The following is a 22,377-nucleotide window of genomic DNA, read 5'->3' as shown; positions in this document are numbered from 1 at the left end:
CTACCCTGTGCCCGTACCGGGGCCGCCGCCTCCTTCTTTCTGCCCGCACCGGGCCTCACTAACTGCATTGCTAACCGTAGCAACCTTGTAATGATATCCGAGGTAAAATGAAGTTGAAGTTATGGTTTACATTGGTTTTCAGCTGAGAATTTTCTATGTTTGCTCACTGAATCATCAGCGGCGGCCCCGACCCCGGTTCGGGCAGAGGGTAGGCGGTGGCGGCCCCGATCAAGGCAAGAGCGAAGGGGAGGCGGCGGCCCCGGCCTCGGTCCAGTGAGGCAGACGGCGGCCCCAATCCGGGCAAGAGCGAAGGGGAGGCGGCGGCCCCGGCCTCGGATGAGTGAGGCAGGCGGAGGCCCCAGTCCGGGCAGAAAGAAGGAGGCGGCGGCCCCGGTCCGGGCACAGGGAAAGCAGCGGCGGCCCCGGTCCGGGCAGAGGGTAGGCGGCGGCGGCCCCGATCCGGGCAAGAGCGAAGGGGAGGCGGTGGCCCCGGCCTCCATCGAGTGAGGCAGACGGACGCCCCGGTCCGGGCACAGGGAAAGCAGCGGCGGCCTCGCCCCAGTCCGGGTAGCATGGTCCGACCTAGGAGGGGAGGCAGGCCCCTCCAGCCCGGGTAAGAAACCTGCATAGGAGAAGACCACTCCGATATAAAACCTACGACCCAAGGACCTCGCTGCCACGTCCCTGCTTGCTTGGCCATGGCACACGAACCATGGGTGTAAAGGGTGGGGCCAGTACTGCACGCACTGCACTCCACCTAAAAGCTCCTTTGCGCAGGCCTGAGGACAGGTCCACGTCCTCCCCCTCCACGTCTTCCCCCTCCACGTCTTCCCCCTCCACGTCCTCCCCCTCCATATCCTCCCCCTCAAAAGATGCTCACAAACTCAAGCTAGCATGCTGGGACATCAGAACCATGCTAGACAAGGCCGACAGACCTGAACGTCGGTCTGCCCTCATTACACATGAACTCCTCAGACTTGACATCGACATAGCCGCTCTCAGTGAAGTCCGCCTTGCAGATGTAGGCAGCCTCCAAGAACGCGGCACGGGCTACACACTCTACTGGTCTGGCAAGCCTATGGATGAACGACGCCTATCTGGTGTAGGCTTCATGGTCAAGAACTCCATTGCCTCCAAACTTGAAAACCTCCCGACAGGCCTCTCGGACCGGATCATGTCAATGCGACTCCCCCTTCAAAACAAGCATCGCATCACCCTCATCAGTGTCTATGCTCCAACCCTCCAGGCGGAACCAGCAGAAAAGGACAAGTTCTACACTGACCTGCGCAATCTCATTCAACGCACCCCTACAGCCGACAAGGTTGTCATCCTTGGCGACTTCAACACTCGCATCGGCAGAGACTCAGAAACCTGGCCAGGAATCCTGGACAAGCATGGCGTCGGCAAGTGCAACGACAATGGGCGCCTCCTGTTGGAGCTCTGCGCAGAACAGCGGCTTGTCATTACAAACACCCATTTTCAGCAGAGGGACAGCCTGAAGACTACCTGGATGCATCCCCGATCCAAACACTGGCACCTCCTGGACTACGTCCTGGTGCGAGAAAGAGACAAACAAGATGTGCTCCACACCAGGGTCATGCCCAGCGCGGAATGCCACACTGACCACCGGCTGGTTCGCTGCAAGCTCAACCTGCACTTCAAGCCAAAGCCCAGGAACAGTAAAGCCCCCAGAAAGAGGTTCAATGTTGGAAACCTGCAATCAGACGAAGTGAGAGGAAACTTCCAGGCAAACCTCAAAGCAAAGCTCGAAGATGCAATCTGCCTCACGGACTCGTCCCCTGAAACCCTCTGGGACCAGCTGAAGACTACCATACTGCAATCCACTGAAGAGGTACTGGGCTTCTCCTCCAGGAAAAACAAGGACTGGTTCGACGAAAACAGCCAGGAAATCCAGGAGCTGCTGGCAGAGAAGCGAGCTGCCCACCAGGCTCACCTTACAAAGCCGTCCTGGCCAGAGAAGAAACAAGCCTTCCGTCGTGCATGCAGCCATCTTCAGCGCAAACTCCGCGAGATCCAAAATGAGTGGTGGACTAGCCTCGCCAAACGAACCCAGCTCAGCGCGGACATTGGCAGCTTCAGGGGTTTTTACGAGGCTCTAAAGGTTGTGTATGGCCCCTCACCCCAAGTCCAAAGCCCACTGCGCAGCTCAGACGGCAAAGTCCTCCTCAGCGACAAGATCTCCATCCTCAACCAATGGTCAGAACACTTCCAATCTCTTTTCAGTGCCAACCGCTCAGTCCAAGATTCTGCCCTGCTCCAGCTCCCAAAACAGCCCCTAAGGCTAGAGCTGGATGCGATCCTCACCCGGGAAGAGACATATAAGGCAATTGAACAACTGAAAAGTGGCAAAGCAGCAGGTATGGATGGAATCTCCCCAGAGGTCTGGAAAGCTGGCGGCAAAACTCTGCATGCCAAACTGCATGAGTTTTTCAAGCTTTGTTTGGACCAAGGAAAACTGCCTCAGGACCTTCGTGATGCCATCATCATCACCCTGTACAAAAACAAAGGCGAGAAATCAGACTGCTCAAACTACAGGGGAATCACGCTGCTCTCCATTGCAGGCAAAATCTTCGCTAGGATTCTCCTAAATAGAATAATACCTAGTGTCGCCAAGAATGTTCTCCCAGAATCACAGTGCGGCTTTCGCGCAAACAGAGGAACTAATGACATGGTCTTTGCCCTCAGACAGCTCCAAGAAAAGTGCAAAGAACAAAACAAAGGACTCTACATCACCTTTGTTGACCTCACCAAAGCCTTCGACACCGTGAGCAGGAAAGGGCTTTGGCAAATACTAGAGCGCAACGGATGCCCCCCAAAGTTCCTCAACATGGTTATCCAACTGCACGAAAACCAAAAAGGTCGGGTCAGATACAGCAATGTGCTCTCTGAACCCTTCTCCATTAACAATGGCATGAAGCAAGGCTGCGTTCTCGCACCAACCATCTTTTCAATCTTCTTCAGCATGATGCTGAACCAAGCCATGAAAGACCTCAACAATGAAGACACTGTTTACATCTGGTACCGCACGGATGGCAGACTCTTCAATCTGAGGCCCCTGCAAGCTCACACCAAGACACAAGAGCAATTTGTCCGTGAACTACTCTTTGCAGATGATGCCGCTTTAGTTGCCCATTCAGAGCCAGCTCTTCAGCGCTTGACGTCCTGTTTAGCGGAAACTGCCAAAATGTTTGGCCTGGAAGTCAGCCTGAAGAAAAGGAAGGTCCTCCATCAGCCAGCTCCCCACCATGACTACCAGCCCCCCCAAATCTCCATTGGGCACACATAACTTAAAACGGTCAACCAGTTTACCTATCTCGGCTGCACCATTTCAGCAGATGCAAGGATCGACAACGAGATAGACAACAGACTCGCCAAGGCAAATAAAGCCTTTGGAAGACGACACAAAAGAGGCTGGAAAAACAACCAACTGAAAAACCTCACAAAGATAAGAGTATATAGAGCCATTGTCATACCCACACTCCTGTTCGGCTCCGAATCATGGGTCCTCTACCGGCATCACCTACGGCTCCTAGAACGCTTCCACCAGCGTTGTCTCCGCTCCATCCTCAACATTCATTGGAGTGACTTCATCCCTAACATCGAAGTACTCGAGATGGCAGAGGCCGACAGCATCGAATCCACGCTGTTGAAGATCCAACTACGCTGGGTATGTCACGTCTCCAGAATTGAGGACCATCGCCTTCCCAAGATCGTGTTATATGGCAAGCTCTCCACTGGCCATCGTGTCAGAGGTGGACCAAAGAAGGGGTACAAGGACTGCCTAAAGAAATCTCTTGGTGCCTGCCACATTGACCACCGCCAGTGGGCTGATATCGCCTCAAACCGTGCATCTTGGTGCCTCACAGTTCGGCAGGCAGCAACCTCCTTTGAAGAAGACCGCAGAGCCCACCTCACTGGCAAAAGACAAAGGAGGAAAAACCCAACACACAACCCCAACCAACAAATTTTCCCCTGCAACCGCTGCAACCATGTCTGCCTGTCCCGCATCGGACTTGTCAGCCACAAATGAGCCTGCAGGTGACGTGGACATTTACCCCCTCCATAAATCTTCGTCCGCGAAGCCAAGCCAAAGATTTTTATATACACACACACACACACACACACACACACACACACAACTCTGGAAATGTTTACTCATTATCAACCCCTGACTGATCTACTGGCTTTGGATCTGATTCTTATTTTAAAATGGTCATCCTCATTCCAAAATCCATTCTTGACCTTTCCTGTTTATGTCACATCAACATTGAGATCTCTCTCCTCTTCCAGTGCAGGACTATTGCACATCTAATTTCAATTGTTTAATTGTCTTTGGCAGCCTTAATCTAAATGCCCATCAAAAACCTTGAAATGTTTTACTGCAGGGGTGTCAAACTCAAATTCACGGAGGGCCAAAATCAAAAACTTGGACTAAGTCCAGGGCCGAACTAAATATTTATTGAAAATTTTCAACAACATCTGCATGTTTTCTCTTCTTTCAACATATGTAATGTTAAACTTTTTCTTATTAAAATAAATGTTTAATAATAGTTTTGGATAAACTCTTTCCAGAAGCATTAACAAATGAGAAATAAAACATTCAATAAATAATATTTCTCTTTAGAGGATTTGTCAAATGTTGCTAGTGTGCTGTCGAATAGTAAAATCTGAAGGCTGTTGAGAATGTGGGAGAATAACATGATTCCTGAAACAATCAAATGGGTGACTGATTGTGGGCATGAACTCTAGCAGGGTTATTTGCCATGCCCTTTTTCCATTGGTACAGATATCCTTTGATTTACACACTTTTCAAGTTTTATGCCTAATGAGCTTGTATCCAGGTGCAGGACCATTTTTAACCAGGAATATATTTATCACTGTGACATGAAACTATTGGAAGATCGTTTTATCCTGAGATTAAAGTTCATAATACTTACTCAGGCCTGTGTGCGAGAGGGTGGGGTTTGCGGGGGATCGGGTTGGACAACGACAGTGTGGGGGCATTGGCTCTCGCTGCAGGTCGGCATCTCGGCGGATCAGCGGCCCTGTCACCGTGAGTCGCGGGTCGGCCTGCGGCAGGGAGGGGGAGTGGGCAACGGTCCTGGCGAGGTCAGGCCCGAGGCCTCCGGTTCCGGGCGCTGGGAAGCAGCCTTGGCTTCCCGTTCTGGGCGCTGGGAAGTGGCCTTGGCTTCCCCTGACACCGGCTACCTGTCCACGGTGAGACCCTGCAACGTAAACAGAGGAGGTGGGGGCGATTAACGGGCTGACGCCAATGCATTCTGGGATTTGTTATATTACTGAGCATGCGCTATACTGGCGCGGCGGCCAGCGGGCCACCTCTAATACATTTTTGAAATGATCTTGCGGGCCAAATATAATTATATCGCGGGCAAAATTTGGCCCGCGGGCCAGAATTTGACGTGTGTTTTACTGTGTTAAAGTTACTGTCTAAATTGCAAATTGTAAGCAAAAACAATCACAATTTAATACCAGACATCCAAGTGTTTATTAGTTATTTTCTATTAAATATTAAATATTTTAATTTTCATAATGACCACTGGGAATGATAAAGCACCATAATACTGACATTCCCTCCCTGTAAGTGATAATACCTCTGAAGAGTGAAGTGTATATTTTCATCTTTTTAACGCATTTTCTATTCATCCCAGTAAATTATTTATTTGGTCTTGGGAACTGGTGGTTTGTTAATTCATAGATTCTCCTCCTTCATTCTCAAAATTCCCATCTTCTTTGGATTAAACTAGATGAGCAGTTGTAGAAGATCCTATGTGGGGATGTCAATAGGTTTGTGATGTTCTAACAATTTAACAGAGAATAATTTTCATCCTTAAATTTAGAGAAGATTCAATGCTCAATATCAAATTTGAATTTAAATGTTCAAACATTGTGGGGACCCTTTCTGAATTATTTTCAAAATCTCTGACTTTGTATTAATGCAAAGGTGTGTGACAGGGAATTCTTTTCTTTCTCTCCCTTTGCCAAGCAGTTTTGGTTTTGGTAGTGAGATTAGATTTATTTTTTAATACTAGAATATTACTATAATATATGTTTTGTTTGATTAACAATGCAGAGTACTGTGGATGTAATAGTATGATTTGAGTTAATGCACTTTGCACTTCTCTTTTTTATTATGTATTCTTATACACTGTAGTTTTTGACAAAATGTTTGGCCTGGAAGTCAGCCTGAAGAAAACTGAGGTCCTCCATCAGCCAGCTCCCCACCATGACTACCAGCCCCCCCACATCTCCATCGGGCACACAAAACTCAAAACGGTCAACCAGTTTACCTATCTCGGCTGCACCATTTCATCAGATGCAAGGATCGACAATGAGATAGACAACAGACTCGCCAAGGCAAATAGCGCCTTTGGAAGACTACACAAAAGAGTCTGGAAAAACAACCAACTGAAAAACCTCACAAAGATAAGCGTATACAGAGCCGTTGTCATACCCACACTCCTGTTCGGCTCCGAATCATGGGTCCTCTACCGGCACCACCTACGGCTCCTAGAACGCTTCCACCAGCGTTGTCTCCGCTCCATCCTCAACATCCATTGGAGCGCTCACACCCCTAACGTCGAGGTACTCGAGATGGCAGAGGTCGACAGCATCGAGTCCACGCTGCTGAAGATCCAGCTGCGCTGGATGGGTCACGTCTCCAGAATGGAGGACCATCGCCTTCCCAAGATCGTATTATATGGCGAGCTCTCCACTGGCCACTGTGACAGAGGTGCACCAAAGAAAAGGTACAAGGACTGCCTAAAGAAATCTCTTGGTGCCTGCCACATTGACCACCGCCAGTGGGCTGATAACGCCTCAAACCGTGCATCTTGGCGCCTCACAGTTTGGCGGGCAGCAGCCTCCTTGGAAGAAGACCGCAGAGCCCACCTCACTGACAAAAGGCAAAGGAGGAAAAACCCAACACCCAACCCCAACCAACCAATTTTCCCTTGCAACCGTTGCAATCGTGTCTGCCTGTCCCGCATCGGACTGGTCAGCCACAAACGAGCCTGCAGCTGACGTGGACTTTTTACCCCCTCCATAAATCTTCGTCCGCGAAGCCAAGCCAAAGAGAAAAAAAAAAAGTTTTTGACATGGATTTTTTTAACTTTCAATAAAAATATTGAAAAAGAACAGAATAATATTTGTGATTGAACTTGAAATTATGGCAGGAACTTTTATCAATGACTCATGATGATGTTCACAATATATAAATTTAAACAGATATTAATAAACTTGTTATATACCAATAAAAGATTAAATAAAGGGGATATTCATACTGGGAGATAGTCTCAATGTAGGGATTATCCTTCTAAGTCCTGATCTTTTCTTGTACATAAGTAAATAGAAGATGGGTTCCAACATGAATGACTCAAATGATCAAAGATTTATTTAATTTTTTCATCTATTATGTCGTTCAAGAAAAATTCAAAGGACTTCTCTTTGCCAAATTGTGATTGATCTACTGCAGTCACTTGTGGTCTAGATATTGAACAATCAATAACAATTTCTGCTTATCCTTTTCATTCATTCTTGTTTGGTCTCTCTCTTTTGTCCCCCTGTAGGCATTTCTTATTTAAACCAGGATCTGGTACATCCAGTCTTTATGGTACAACCAATCCAAGCTATCCTTTGACCTCCAACACTGTTTACTCTCCACCTCCAAGACCCCTTCCCAGAAGCACGTTTTCCAGGCCTGCCTTCACTTTCAACAAACCATACAAGTGCTGCAACTGGAAGTGCACAGCTCTGAGTGCAACAGCTATTACAGTGACACTTGCACTTCTTCTCGCCTACGTGATTGGTAAGTCTCCTGAGAACCAACTGTTATTGTAATTACATTCCTTCATTATTGCCTCTCAATTTAATACTTTATTTTATTGAGCGTAAATATAAATCATTTCAGGAGGTATGAAAAATGGTGCCTTTTTTATATTTGCATGCATTTACTGAAAATATTGTTCTGGTGCATTCCACTTTGCTTGGTTGTTTTTGCTTCTATCTCAAATTGCTTCATTTTTAGTTCTCTTTTTATAGGCAAGAGGAAATAATAGTGCATTTGTAAACCAACTCTATCTTTCAAGGAGTCTGCTTGAGACAAAGAAGTGAATATCTCAATGTCAGTGAGAAAGACTGATGCCTTCACAATGAATAAGTTTCCCTGTCATGTCTTTTGACTTGGAATGGATTAGTTATGATCAATTTGAAACTTCCCAATTTTACAATAAAAATTCAAACTTAAGAAGTCTCCTTGGCTTTTACAGTGTATTTCAGGAGGAGATTTTCAATTAACATGCAATCTTTCCATAAATATCTTAATTACTCATGCTCTCCTTATCATCGATTTGAACAGGACCCATTCAAGTTGATATTTCAAATGTTAAGTTTAACAAAACAAAATTAACAATCATCGACAGCCAGCCATTAAAAATCATATCTCCTTTTCCTGTAGCTGGTGTTCCATCACGCCCAAAATGATGTCCTCATTGAACTGAACATTGGGATTTTCTTTCTTTTTAAAATATTTTTATTAAGTTTAACATATAAGCATGAACACAAAATTGACAATTACATAATAATTCACATGGATACAAGTAAGCATACACAAAAAATTCAATGAAAAAATGTAGATAAAATTACATCAATAATTGCTTGTAATACCTCAAAACCATTTAATTGAATTGATCCATGTGACCATGTTAAACCCTTTTTTGAAATAACATATAAAATAAAGGGAAAAAAGAAGAAGAAACTAAAAACTAAAGCTAACTCTAATCTATTCTGCCCCTATAATCAAGGTACCTTTTGAATTAATAAAAATCAATAATGTGGAACTACTGGCAATCCCTGAAGAGCAGAACATAATTGTTAATTCTTCCAATTATAAAAAAAATTCAAAGAATACACCCCATAATTTCATCTATCTATCTTTGATATTTTATCTAATTTTCTCTGAACTTAAATAGGACATTACGTCATGTAACCACTGTGTATGAGTAAGTGATGAATCATCTTTCCATTTCAATAAAATTGCTTGTCTGGCTATCAGCGTAGTAAAAGATAAAGCTTTTATTTATTTTCTTGGTGGATTAACATCATGTATTTGTAATAATTTACTGGATTTTAAATTCAGCACCCATGGCTGGGATTAAGAGTTATTGGGAATTAGATTGGAATTTAGCATTCTCAGATGAAGATTGATACCCTACTCGCAGTTTAATTAATGATTTATTTTGTGCAAGGCATTGCTTATTTCAATTTAAGGTGGTACACAGGACTCATATGTCCAAACTTAAATTATCTCCGTTTTATGGAGGTATTTATCCACTATGTGAGAAATGTAAAATTTTTGAAGCTTCCCTGATCCATATGTTTTGGGAGTGCCCAAATATAGAGAGATTCTGGAAAGCCATTTTCAAAACTTTATCAGTGATTTTTTTTTTCACACTATGAACCATATTGACCAAAATACACATAAACGTTTCCCTCTTGAATATACACAGTGTCGTTTTCTCCCCTTTTTCCCCCTCCCTTCCCTCCCCCCTCCCCACCCACTCAACATAAACGATATATTAAACCCATTAAACAATGTCATCACACAATGAAAATAAACAAGAAAATTGTGTCATCTGCTTTACACGGTGATTCTTAAGGTTAATTTGAAACCTTGTCCGTTAATTGCTTTGTTTGTTTTTTCACATGAACCAGATAAACTTGTATCGGCATCTCAGGAACGTTGGGATATTTAACATTTTATTAAGGTATAGGGTTAAGTTACATTAATCAATGGAGAGTTAGCAATAGAGTTCAACTGTGATTTTAGTGAATAAATCAGTAAAGTCTGCCTACTGCATCCCACTGCAGAGCGGAACACAATTAGGAACACAAGGGCTTTTCTTGTCCCTTAAAACAGTCTGCTTCTTAGAGTTTAATCACAGCTTTGAAGTATTATTTTTTCGCTTTTCTTTCGATTCTGCAATAGTCAACTAATTGAATCAGGGACAGTTTAGGTCTGTTAATGTCTTTCATTTTTGTTGCCATATAATGCTCTTAACAAGTAATCAGATTTTCTTTTTGATGCACTGCACCATTCTGTTTAATTACCTAAGATGGCCAATTAACAAATACTCCTGTTCATTATTTATTTTAGGAATGTTTCAATGTTCTTTGATGCTGATTGGGAAATATTAGGTGTGTATACCTGTCCCAAACAGAACTTGTTTTTGAAAAAAAAATATTTAAAGCTAATATCTGAAATGCCACCGTGCACATTTATTTTCAAGTTCCATTCCAATTTGTTCTTTAATATTTCAGTGATTCTGGTACAGACAGATTGGCCAATAAAATCTCCAGCCAACAAAGCATCAACAACAGTTATCCTGTCATTAACATTCTCCCTGAAAAGTCAGTACATAACTTTCATTTCCTTGTGAACTGCCTTCCTGTATCCTCCTTCACATTCTTCCATAGAGACCTGTGTACTTCAGCTTCCTAAATGTGTGCCAACATTTCCCAAAACTCCACGTTCAGATTTTTGTTACCCTAGCACCAGGTTCAACATGGACTCTTGAATTATTGTTTGATCACTCATGTAAGAACTCTCAGACAGAAAAAAAAGTGAAACCTTTGGCAGCTTTTGAGCTTCAAGCAAATCTCTTAAAGCAAAGTAACCAAAATAATATTGTGGAGAATGTTATTTTTAATATCATCAAAGTTGAAAGGCATTGAATTGATAATATGGAACCATTTATTCTCTACATTTGTCAACTACATTTTCTCATTAGATAAACAATGTGATGCAAAAAACAAATTACTGGAGGAACGCAGTAGATGAGGCAGCATCTGTGGAGGCAAAGGGAGAGTCGTTTTTCATGTGAGACCCTCCATCAGGAGCAGGGTCTTGGCCTGAAATGTTAGCAATCCCTCTGCCTCCACACATGCTGCCTGACCCACTGAGTCCATTCAACCATTTGGATTTATTTTTCAGATTCTAGCACCTGCAGTCCCTTCTGCCCTCTAATTATTGACTGGTCAATGTATAGAATTCTGAAATAGATGTCCTGTGCCTTGTTTTATCAATTTTTTGATTAAATTAGGTAACTTCATCTGCCTAGATTTGTGAGTAAGTGACAATTTTCTTCCCACCTTCCAAACTGGTTGTTGATCACGTGGTTAGAAAGAAAACCACTGTTCACACAAATTGTATTAGATTTTTCTATCATTACCAAATGAAGGAGTCATTTCCTAAGTGGAGACTAGAAGAATCAATTTTCACATGGATGGAGTTGGATAGATGGTCTTTCAGTTCACAAGTTCTCTAGATAACAAAATACAACGCAGTTTATTGATTTTTTTTTTCCCACTGGCGCAAACAGAAAATGCTAGAAGCAAGACAGACAGCATTTGTAGAAAGAGATGAGGTTAGTAGTTCAATTGCATCATGATTGATTTGAAGCCGAAAAATTGGTTGTGAAGCTTGATCAGTCCATGGCGTACAAAATGTTTAATATCACTTAAAACCATGCACTTCTGTGCTTGTTAAGCCCTTAGAATGTGTGTAAGGGTGACATTGGTCCAGTGCAGTCCTTAAATGATTCCTCTTTTGTCAAAATTATTGTAAAATAAGGTATGGAGTACACCGGGAAGCAGATTTAAATAATGGTACTTGTGTATCTTGTGCTATTTTAAAGGAACATCAATTGCTTTCACATCTGATATGGAAGCAGTTGGAACAGAGCATGTTTCATGGATTGGTGTTGAGAGATAGACTATCCCCTCAACCCTTGTCTTCACACTCTACTTCAGGCTTTTGACCGTGTCTAAGACCTCAATAGCTCCTGCAGCATGAGGTCACAGAAACCTTCAGCAAAGAGCATTGCTAAGTCATGCAAATGCAATTCCAGCTAGAACCCTCAGGAATATCCTGCATTGCACCCTAAAGAGCCTCTCACACTTTCTTGTCCATATTTATTGTTGGTCTTTGCAAGTATATGAGCATTGTGGAGGTGGAAAAATGGGTATTAGGTTGGGCAAAAGTTGACCAAGAGAGACTGTCTCAGGATGTGGTGCACATTAAAGATCATTGCATCACCTCAGGACCTCTCTCCACCAGCTTTGGAGTCAAATGTCCATATCCAAATACCTTGCTGTCATGTGCATTTAGAATAAGAAGTATGAATTGTAACACACACCAATTAATAATATCTGAAACTGTGTTGTACCCCAATTTTGGTGCATCGAACATGTGCCTGGATTAGCATAAATGCCAAAACACATCTGCTGCAATTATTTGCCAAGTACCCAGAAATGTATTAGAAATAATGTTATCATGGCTTCCACCCAGTATTGTCCACTGAATCAGTCCTGTGTGGTTTTTGATGATGGCTGAGTAATAATCTTCCAATTGCCATGTCTTTGCCACACTGATAACTGAGAAACATGCCAAACTTTCTCCCATGACAACCACAGAATAGCTGCATGAAAGGCTGCCATGGAGGTGAAAACTCCAGGAGAGATGACGAAGCATGACAGAGCAGATGAAGGAAAATCTGAATGCATCCTATAAATAAATTAAAGGGCAATAGGAAACCAGTTAGGATCAAAGAGGTAGTCTCTGCATGGAGCTGGAGAAATTGTTGCAGTCAGACATTTTGTGTATTCACTCTGGAGAATTTAGAGAGGGGAACCAAAGTTGCTGAACTCATATGAAGATGTTGGAAGGCCAGTTATCTTTTTGTAATAGAGGATCAGCAGCTTATTCATTAATTTACACAATTTGAACCAATTCTTTTACTTCTTGTCTCATTACTATTTCCTTTTCGTCTTGCTTTATCAAACCACTTTCATTTATGCATTCTACCTTTCACTAATGTTCATTCTTCTCACCACCTCTGATCCCACCACCTTCCCACTTGATTAATAAATGTCAAGTCGACCATGTTTCACCCAAAGTCATTGACGTGAAACAATAGACTTGATGTTGCAATCAAAAAGCAAAGCAATGGTCTTTATTTTCTACAGGGTTCTAAGTCATTGCTTGCATATTGCATTCTTGTAGCAAGAACAAACTCTTACCCGATTCTGTTGAATGCTTGTTCATTGACTGCTGTGGTGAACATTAACTTCTGATGTCATGAAGCAAGCTGAGTACCCAATCACATTAAGATGTTTTTAGGCAGCAAATCAAGAGGGCAAAAGCACAGTTTGAATTTTTTAAACCTATTAAGAGTTAAGTTTTAATGCTGGACATATGATTAATCTAAAATATCACATAAACCCTCAAAGCACTGTGGGGGAGAGAGAGAGAGAGAGAGAGAGAGCTGGCAGGTGGGAAGAGGGAGTGAGTGAGTGGTAGCGACGACTCCAGAATGTAGGTGAGTAGTTTGAGTGCTTTCCTCCTGTCACCATCTTGCAAAATGGCAGCTCCAAAATGTCACCTTTGCATATAGGACCCAGGGTGGTTTTTGAGGTGATTTTTGGGGGGATAAAAGGGGAGTCCTATATGCTGTCAAATGCAGTAACTGTGTTGCTTTGAATAAAATAATACAAAGCAAACTCAAAAACTAACAAAAGCTGATCAGTAGCCATAGTAGTATCAACTGTACAAAATCTACCCCAAGGGTAATCTTTATGCCAGGTGAAAACACACAATTGGATTGAAAATGAAGTGTGGGCTCAAGTTAATGCACAGTCAACTTTCAATCACTTTTATTGCCAGGGGAAAACATTGAAGTGCACAGAGGTACTACTTAGAACAGTGATGGATTTATTACATATAGAAAGGGAAATACTGAAGAAATGAGATTTATTTTTCATTAAAGCTGGGCAAACCTCCTCCCAGAAATCTTAGTACTCCATTTTGTACACCAGTGCAACTCTGCCCTTCAAGCCAAAAATCAGGCTTCTTTGAAAATATGTGAATGTTTTAAATACGAATCATAAAGTAAAGGGAATGACCACCTAAACTCAAGTAATAGCTGGTGCAACCGGATTTTGATAAAAATCGCAACACATCACAGGATGTGATTATTTTTCGAGATAAATTGTTATTTTTACAGCCCATTTGATTTATTTTAGGCATCCATCATATTAATGTATTGACTCAAAAACCAGAAGCTTGATTTAAACATCCCCAACCATGTTCACATGCAAATAACAGCAGCAGAAATATTTTTCTGATCACTTTTGCTTGATTCCAGCTTCAGCTTCAAGCCACATTTTTTGTCTGAAATATTTAAGTCCAATCCACCAACTGAATACTATAGTCCGGTATTTTAAATTTCCAATCTACCAAAAGAAAATATTCATTTCAAACTAATTATCTGATGATCCCCATTTGTAATGTAAAGAAGGTGATGTTTTTGGAAGATGATAATTGGTGAATGGGAATTTATTATTCTTGAATGTTTTTTTTTAATGAGTAGTGTTATAATGGCACAAAGAATTACTTTCACTTCACTAAACATTTAGATGTCACCAGCAGCATTGTTGGCTTGCCATAATAAGTATGTGAGTTTTTCCTATGTTTATTTATTTTGAATGAACTTAGTTTAACATAAAATATCCGATCTTCCTGAAATTAACCAAGCAAAATAAAAGAAATGTAAATGACTTTGGGCAGTTGAACACTTGACCTGAGTTTAAAAATAGTTTTTGTTTTTGCAAAATGTTTTTTCTTTCGTAGTCAGAAAAGCACAATTTGTGGCCTAACACTACTTCTATAGTAAGAAACCCTCTGCTTAACATATTGACTTCTGTTGAACTGCAGTTGAGACCACAGGTAAATCTTTCTGTACTTCACCCAAGTTTCCCTTCTTCGTACAACAACCTCAATGAATGTTACTTCCTCCAACGTTTCATGTGGAAAGTATCACGGTCAGCACCAATCTTGTCTTTACTGATCAGCTTCCTCTAAAGAGCAATTAGCAATCCTGCCTCTTCTCAAATTAATTGCTGCCTTTGAAGAGCAGACGTTGAAGCACAGCTCAGGAATCAAGCCAAAGTCCATTCGACATGATGCAAATTATTTACTTGTTAGGACATAAGGCAAGTTTTATCATTCATCTTTTAAACCAGATTTTGGAGTGTTTCTTAAATTTTAGGTAAAGAGGTTGGGTGTTATCCTCTCATCTCATTTTATCATGAATAAGCTCTGACCAGATTTGAAAAATGCTATCGTTGGGAAACAAATTGTTCACTTGCATGTCGAGTGCAGACATGAGAAGTCCCCTCCCTCAAAGACTCATTTTACCTGATAATCTGGACAAAATGTTTTGTGAAAGCATGATTTATCATTTACACCTGCTTAGAAATGAGCATTGGCACTGTCTCTGGGACATATTTGTTCAAAATTCTGGAATTCAAGTGGTGTATTATACTACACATGGTGAGTGCAAAAAGTTGCTGGATTTCCACTGTGACAAATCGTTTGCTACATTTATGAAACTCGTAAATGGCATCGAGTAAATGGTAAAATCCCATGCAAGTGAGTCTGATCTTTTCACTTTATTGAATCTATTTAATGACTGCAAAGATCTGCATAGATGAATAAAACCTGCCTGTTGGTTTTACAGCAGTGCAACTGTTTGGCCTGACCTGGCAGCTGCAGCCAGTACATGGACAGCTCTACGAGAACGGGGGAAGCAAATCTTTCACTGGGCTGGAAAAGCTGGATATCACCTCATCTTCCCAAGGTGGAAAAGGCTCAAACAAAGATGACATGAAAGACAAAGGAGGTCTTGGAGGTAGCAGCGTACCTAATGAACGTTATAAAGATGAGTGGAATCACAGTTTAACCCCAGTTAACCTTGCTGATGTGGAGATCATCTGATATTATTAGAGTTCAGTTATAATGTTTTCAACGGCACAACTGACTAAATATAATGCAGCCCGCAGCACCATTTTGTCAACACATAGACCATAATTACCACGTTTTTTTTTTTGCTGACCATATACAGCATCAACAACTATGTACAAGTGCTCTATATGGTCGGCAAAAAAAACATCAAGCTGCTGCACGAACTCAAAAAAAGTGCTGGAGAAACTCAGCAGGTACCACAGCATCCATGGGGGGGGGGCAATGATATATAACCAACCTTTCAGAGGGCTCAGGCCCAAATCGTTAGTTATATATCTTTGACTGCGCTGTGGGACCTGCTGAGATCCTCTAACACTTTTGTGTATTAGCTGCAATCACAGCACCTGCAGACTTTCTTGGTTCACTACTGCAGGAACTCAGCAAGTCAAGCAACATCTGTTCAGATAAAGGGTTGGTTGATGGATCACAGTCCTGATGCAGGGTCTCCTAACGAGAATCTCTTTGCTGTCCAACCTGCTGAGTTCATCCAGCAGCAGTTTGGTTTTTTTTGGCGCCAGTTTCCAGCACCTCCAGTCTCATGTGTCTCCGGTTAGATAATCAGTTGTTTTTTTGTGCATTTATTTTCACCATGCCAGGAATAATATTGTATCGTCTTAAATTTCTATCATCCTCTCCTGTCTCTATTTCATTTGCAAAAGTTAAAGCTAAATCATGAACACTCCAAGTGATTTTTTTTAAATTAGGATTTTAAAAGTATTAAAATGTGTTTTAATATGAAAACTCAAAATGTAAGGACATAGAAAATCTACACAGCCCTCCAGCCAATATATTATTGAACAAGATTAACTCTGATCTTTTCTTTTCACTACTTTTTTATCCTAATCTCCATATACCTTGATTCCCCTAGACACAGAAAATCTTCTACTCTCAGCCTTGGTTATACTGGGTTGCGTAATCCACAGATCACTGAATAACATTAAAGATTCACAAACCTCTGAGGATCTATTTCCTCCAGCCCTAAGTGTTCAGCCCATCATCTGGGACTATGTGCCATTCAGTATTGATTTTATTAACACCTTTTGGAATGGTATGGTTCAATTAGATCACCCTTAATTCATTAAATTCCAGAGAAGGTATTAATTTTCCTCATTGAAGAGGCCTTCCAATCTAGAATCTATTTAAAGAAGCAAACTTGCACTGCCTTCAGAGTCAGGGAGGCTGATATGAGACGGTTTTCCAGGTATGGTCTTACTCATATACTCCAACCTCTTACAAAAAAGGCTGGCCTATCAATCCCCTTCCTCATTGCACACATGCAACTTGATGCAATTTGTTCATGAGGAGATCAAAATCTCTCAGAACACCAACATCTGATGTAGCTCTCCACTTAAGACATCTTCAAAGTGAATGATTTCACACTTACGCACATTATAGTCCATCTGCCTCTTCTTGACCACTCACTTAAATCCTTGTCAACTATTTCTGTAGTTTTCACGGCTAGTTTTGTGTTATCAGCAAATTTTACAATCACCCCCTGCCTCGGAATCATTGATGTCAACTGAAGTCAATCCTCAGAAACCCATTAGTTAGAGCTTGCCAAACCTTAAATATTTGATTTAATCCCACCCTTTTATTTTGTAATCAATCTTCTATCGATGCAAAAATATTAACCCCCCCAAACCAAACTATGTTTAGGACATGGGAGTTTTTTAAAAGTGAAGTAATGCAAGTTCAGGGACAACATGTTCCCATACGTGAAGGATAAAAATGATGATCCAGAGGTATCATGGAATATGGAAGGTTTGATAAAGAAATAATAAAGAAGCTAATGGGGGATAAAGAATGTTGAAAATGTGAAGTATGCAAAAGTATGAGAGAGATGCATGAAAGAAAAGAAATTAGGATGGCAAAGAAGGGTTGTGAAATATTGCTAAAGTATTTTATAAATACAAAATACATTTAAGTACATTAAGATGCCAATCATCGGGAGAATATTTTTTGTGGAGGTTGTGGGTGACTTCTTAAAATTATTGTTTTCATCTCAATTCCACGAAGGGAAAAGCCATTGCAATTGGAGATTTTATTTGGGTTGGTGACATTTTAAACCATTATCATAAAGGATGTGTCAAGCTGATGAGGAGAATGAATGACTGCTATGGGAGGCAAGAGAGGAAATGGCTGGGGTAATTTTTACAAGCCACAGAGGAGGAGCCAGAAGTCTGGAAGACAACAATGTAGCACTATGTTCAAGATGGACAGCAGGGAAAAACCGGTAATTACTAGATTGTTCATCAAAGGTCTGTCTGTTGGGATATCACTGGATTTTGGGACAGAATGAAGCTACACTTGGAAATGCAAATGATCGGCAATAGTGTGCACGGATATTCAACTACAAATGTGATTCAGTGAATATATTCTAATCAAGTTTCTATTCTCAGTATTGAAAGGGTCATCTCCAGGTTCATTGGGGAATTATTTTTTTTCCGAGAAATCGGAGCTCATTGACCTGAAATTTTATTTTGCTATTTAATATTGTATGATGCTTTAAAGTCGTAAAAAGATCTCTCTGGAAGCATCTTGGTGGGATCACATCAATAAACTAGGGACTGTGGTCTGCATGAGAAAGATGATAATTTATAATGAAATCTAACTTCAGTGGATAATGCATTTAGTAAAATATCATGGCAATCTAGTGACAGTAATAAAAGTACACATCCTCTCAGGGAAAAGAAAAGTTTGACATTTGATAAATTATTGTTAAATGCTTGTCATTACAAAAGATAACATAGCCACCATTGTAACGCAACAGTATCCAGTCAAGCTCATTGACTCGTTCACCTGTTTATGTTGTCGTGAAATATATCCAGGTATTTTTGCTACATGAACATTTCAGATCAATAGAAAATAATCAAATATTCACGGCCAATACCAACTGCTTTGCACTAAGACTGAGGATAAACTAAATTATTGGCAGGTTAAATCCTAGCCTCATACTTCCAATCTTAAATTTGATATAGCCTTGGATAATTTAGAAAAACCTATTGAAACAATGTATGGAATCTTTAAGAAAATGGAATTGAATTTATCTATAAAGTCTTGCATTCATATTCACATAAACAACTTCAAGAAGTCTTCTCCTAAATATATAAGGAAAGCCAAGGCCAGCACCACCACTTATAAATACCAATGAAGAGGCCAACTCTAGAAATTCATGCAATATTGCTGACTCCATTATTCTAATGCTGTTTCCAGAAAACACGAGAGGCAGAGTGATGGTTGACCCCACAGCAATCATGGCAGGCCCATGTGTTCAGTGAGGTTAATTAGCCTACCAGTTTCACATGTGTCTTTCAATGGCTTCCACATTGTTTCATTGAATGTTTTAGTTTTCCTCAAAATATAATCACCTGTGAACAATATTCCTTACAAAACAAGAAAGGAGAATTTTTAACTGCGTGCATGCAATTCTGAAAAATTCACTTTATGGACTAGGAGCTACCCAAGTTAATTTAATTTGAATTGTCGGAAGTTTTGAGTTTATTTGCTTTTATAAAGACTTTGAAAGAAAGCAGTGATCTCAATTTTCCTTTTAGGATTTCCCCCTTGTCTCATATTTAAAATGTTAAAATTGGTCTGTTCTTTATCGTGAAGGTTCTTGCAATAACAGGAATAACACCTGTGATGTCCCTTCTGCTAATTCATAGTTTAGAATGGGATTATAATGTGTTTTGCCAAGTGATTTAAACCTGTCTAAGACATGAGTTTGGGTGATTAAATTGCTTCTCTTTAGTTGCTATCCATTTCATGCACCTTAATAGTGGAAGTGAAATGTGCTTCTTTTACCTAGGATAAAGAGTTTTTTTCAGGTGAAGAGTAAAGGACATAAAGCAAGTGATCTTACTTTGCCCAGTTCAAGAAAATAGAGTGTTTTCCCTGGATAGAGTGAAATAATTATGAAGCCATTTTGCAGGTATATTACAGAAATTATGTGAAAAGATCCAAGATTGGGGTTGTGTGCAACTTGGAAAAAGTGATTTACCTGTAACATGAGTTGGAAGAGTAGATTATTGGTCTACATGTAGAATGTTTAGAACACCCTATTGTGTTTTCCCACTGACCAAAGAAGGACTTTCTTTAGGATTTTAACCACTTTTGTAACTGAGGATTTAGAAAGGAATTTTACTGTCCTGAATGGGACCAGGGTAGGTTAAAGTAAACAAAGGCCACTGGTAAGCATCCAAGATTGCTTTTTAAATCATGATTATGTATGTCTGACCAAGAAGGATGCAGACCTGAATCTGCTCCTAATTAATGAAGTAGGACAACTAAAGTGAGAATATTTGAATACTAATTACAACAAAATTAGATCAAGAAAATGAGGCAACCTGGGAACACGGTTTGAATGTTTTTGATATCGAATGGCTTTTAAGAACTATTACTCAATCTAAGTATCTTTTGAAAGAAAACCTCAAAATTTTTAGCCATAAAAAATGTAAATCACATTAAAAATGAAGAAAATGTTCAAAAATAATAGAGCTTTCGAAATCAGCATTCTATTTGTAGCTCTCATGATCGGGCACTGCAACAAGGTCAGTGAAAGAAAGCAACTTGAAATCTGTCATTCAGTTATCCCAGACCTGGAGGGATATACAGACATTCAGAATTCACCAAAAAAGGTTTTTTTTAATTATTTTTGAAGAATAATATGAAGAGCTATTGTGGTATAAACAGTATTGCAGGATCTTTTATATTATCAGGTTTTTTTTATGAAGGGAATTATAAAAGATAAATTAAATTATTAAAAATAAATGTTGTGAAAGTTTGTGAGAAAGCTGTAGGCAGTAGGACAAAGGCAAACTGAATATCATGTAAATATAGATATTTCAACTTAATTTCGCCGAGATTAAATATAATTTGTCCCAATTCCAAAGTGATATTTTATTCACTGAAATGAATATTTACTTCCACTTCAATTTGTATTTATTTCCTGAATTTATAATGAAAGAAATTGGAAGACGTTTCCCAAAATTGTCTTTCACCTATTTCTCTTGTGGGATGGTGTGAGATCATATCAACAACACACCAGCAAATCTGAGGGGAGTGTCTGGCTGGTTCCAGGATACATCAGCTCGTTACTGGCTTCCATGCCTGAGTGCTGGAACGCCGAAGTCCAGAACTCATGAGGGGAAAGGTACCTGCACATCCAATCACTCATTATGCAATAGGTTTCATTCCATAACCCATTGTGTCAAGGAGCCAAGTATGTTTCGCATTCACAACCTCAGCTCAACTCCAGCCTCATCCCATTCATTGAACAGGGTCCCTAACCTTCACGGAAAGGCAAATTGTAAATCCTTTTTTGCTGATTTCACTGTATATTTGTATTATAGATAATAGATTTGTCAATTGACAATTTGTGTATTAAATATCTTTATTTTCTTTTTAATTAATCATTTTTATTCAATTAATTTCAACACTTTTTAAATGTCAGTGATTAACAGAGTTGTCAAAGGCCTTCAGTAGGGGTAAGAGGGATGGGGCTGGTGAGAGATCTCAAAATGTGACTCAGGAAATTTGTCCCTTCATGTAACCAAGACTGTGAGAACTGTTAAAATGATAAGTGTGAGAACAGGTGGCGAGTTAGAATGATCTCGATCTATCCGGGTGGTGCGAAGAAGCGAAGATGCAGCGCTCCTACAGGGTCCAGCCACCCAGTCGACGGCCGACGGCTCCCCATGGGGCTTTGAACGGCCCATTCAGGGAGCCGACAGTGGTTTCATTTGAAATTCCACGACCGCAGGTCTGCGCCCAGGATGGGGAAATGGAGGGCTGGAGCAGGGCACCAGAGGTCAGAAAGATCACCCCCAATCTGAGTGGAGGAGATGGCCTATGGGACGGTGACCACGACGGCGGATCCCAGTGAGAGGGCTCTGGGGCTGAGTGACCAGTGCATGTGGTGGACTGCTGGTGATGCGATTCGAAGCATGAAACATGCAGAAGCTGCAGGAGACTGGCTCAAATTGGTTGGAGGGGTACCAGGTATTAGAACCCAATGCGAGGAAATGCTGAGGGCACTGAAGGGCTCCTGACCATTTGGGAGGTTCAGATCCAGAGCTCGGGTTGCCAGTGTTTTGGACCAGACTCTGTGTGGCCACGGAAGCACTGGAGGTGAATCTATGGAACTTGGTAATTCTGGGGGGGGGGGGGGGGGGGGTCTTTCCTTTGCTTTTCTCTCTCTGTCTGTAGGTCTGACTGTAAGAGATTCTTGGGCAATTCCTGCCAGTGGTGAATCTGTCTGCCTTACAGCGAGCAACAAAAAAAAAAATCATTTAATATGACACTGTTTTATTGCTATGATAATAAATTGAATCTGGAATCTTGAATCCTATTAATTACCCACAGATGTATACTTCCAAAGAGTCAGAATTATACAGCCCTTTCAGCCCACCTTGTCCATTATCAAATGTGATGTCTATCTCTGGAAATCCCATTTACCTACATAATGTCCATATTCTTCA

At 41.0% G+C, this 22,377-nt stretch overlaps 1 protein-coding gene across 13 annotated transcripts in view; it reads left to right on the top strand.

The window, feature by feature from the left end:
- Positions 1-22,377, top strand: part of tenm1 (teneurin transmembrane protein 1) — an 832,896-nt gene that overhangs the window by 579,230 nt on the left and 231,289 nt on the right. For all 13 annotated transcript variants that reach the window (XR_011342879.1, XR_011342876.1, XR_011342875.1 and 10 more), the window contains exons 6-7: positions 7,608-7,846; positions 15,615-15,785. Coding sequence is in view for 8 of the 13 variants with exons in the window: in XM_069892937.1 (XP_069749038.1) it covers positions 7,608-7,846; positions 15,615-15,785 (410 nt within the window). In the remaining 5 variants the exon portion in view is untranslated. The remainder of the gene's footprint in view (positions 1-7,607; positions 7,847-15,614; positions 15,786-22,377) is intronic.

The sequence above is a fragment of the Narcine bancroftii genome, chromosome 8 (assembly GCF_036971445.1).
Source record: "Narcine bancroftii isolate sNarBan1 chromosome 8, sNarBan1.hap1, whole genome shotgun sequence".
In the NCBI taxonomy this organism is placed as follows: Eukaryota; Metazoa; Chordata; class Chondrichthyes; order Torpediniformes; family Narcinidae; genus Narcine; species Narcine bancroftii.
The sequence above is the reverse complement of the archived record's forward strand: the minus strand, read 5'-3'. Positions and strand labels throughout refer to the sequence as shown.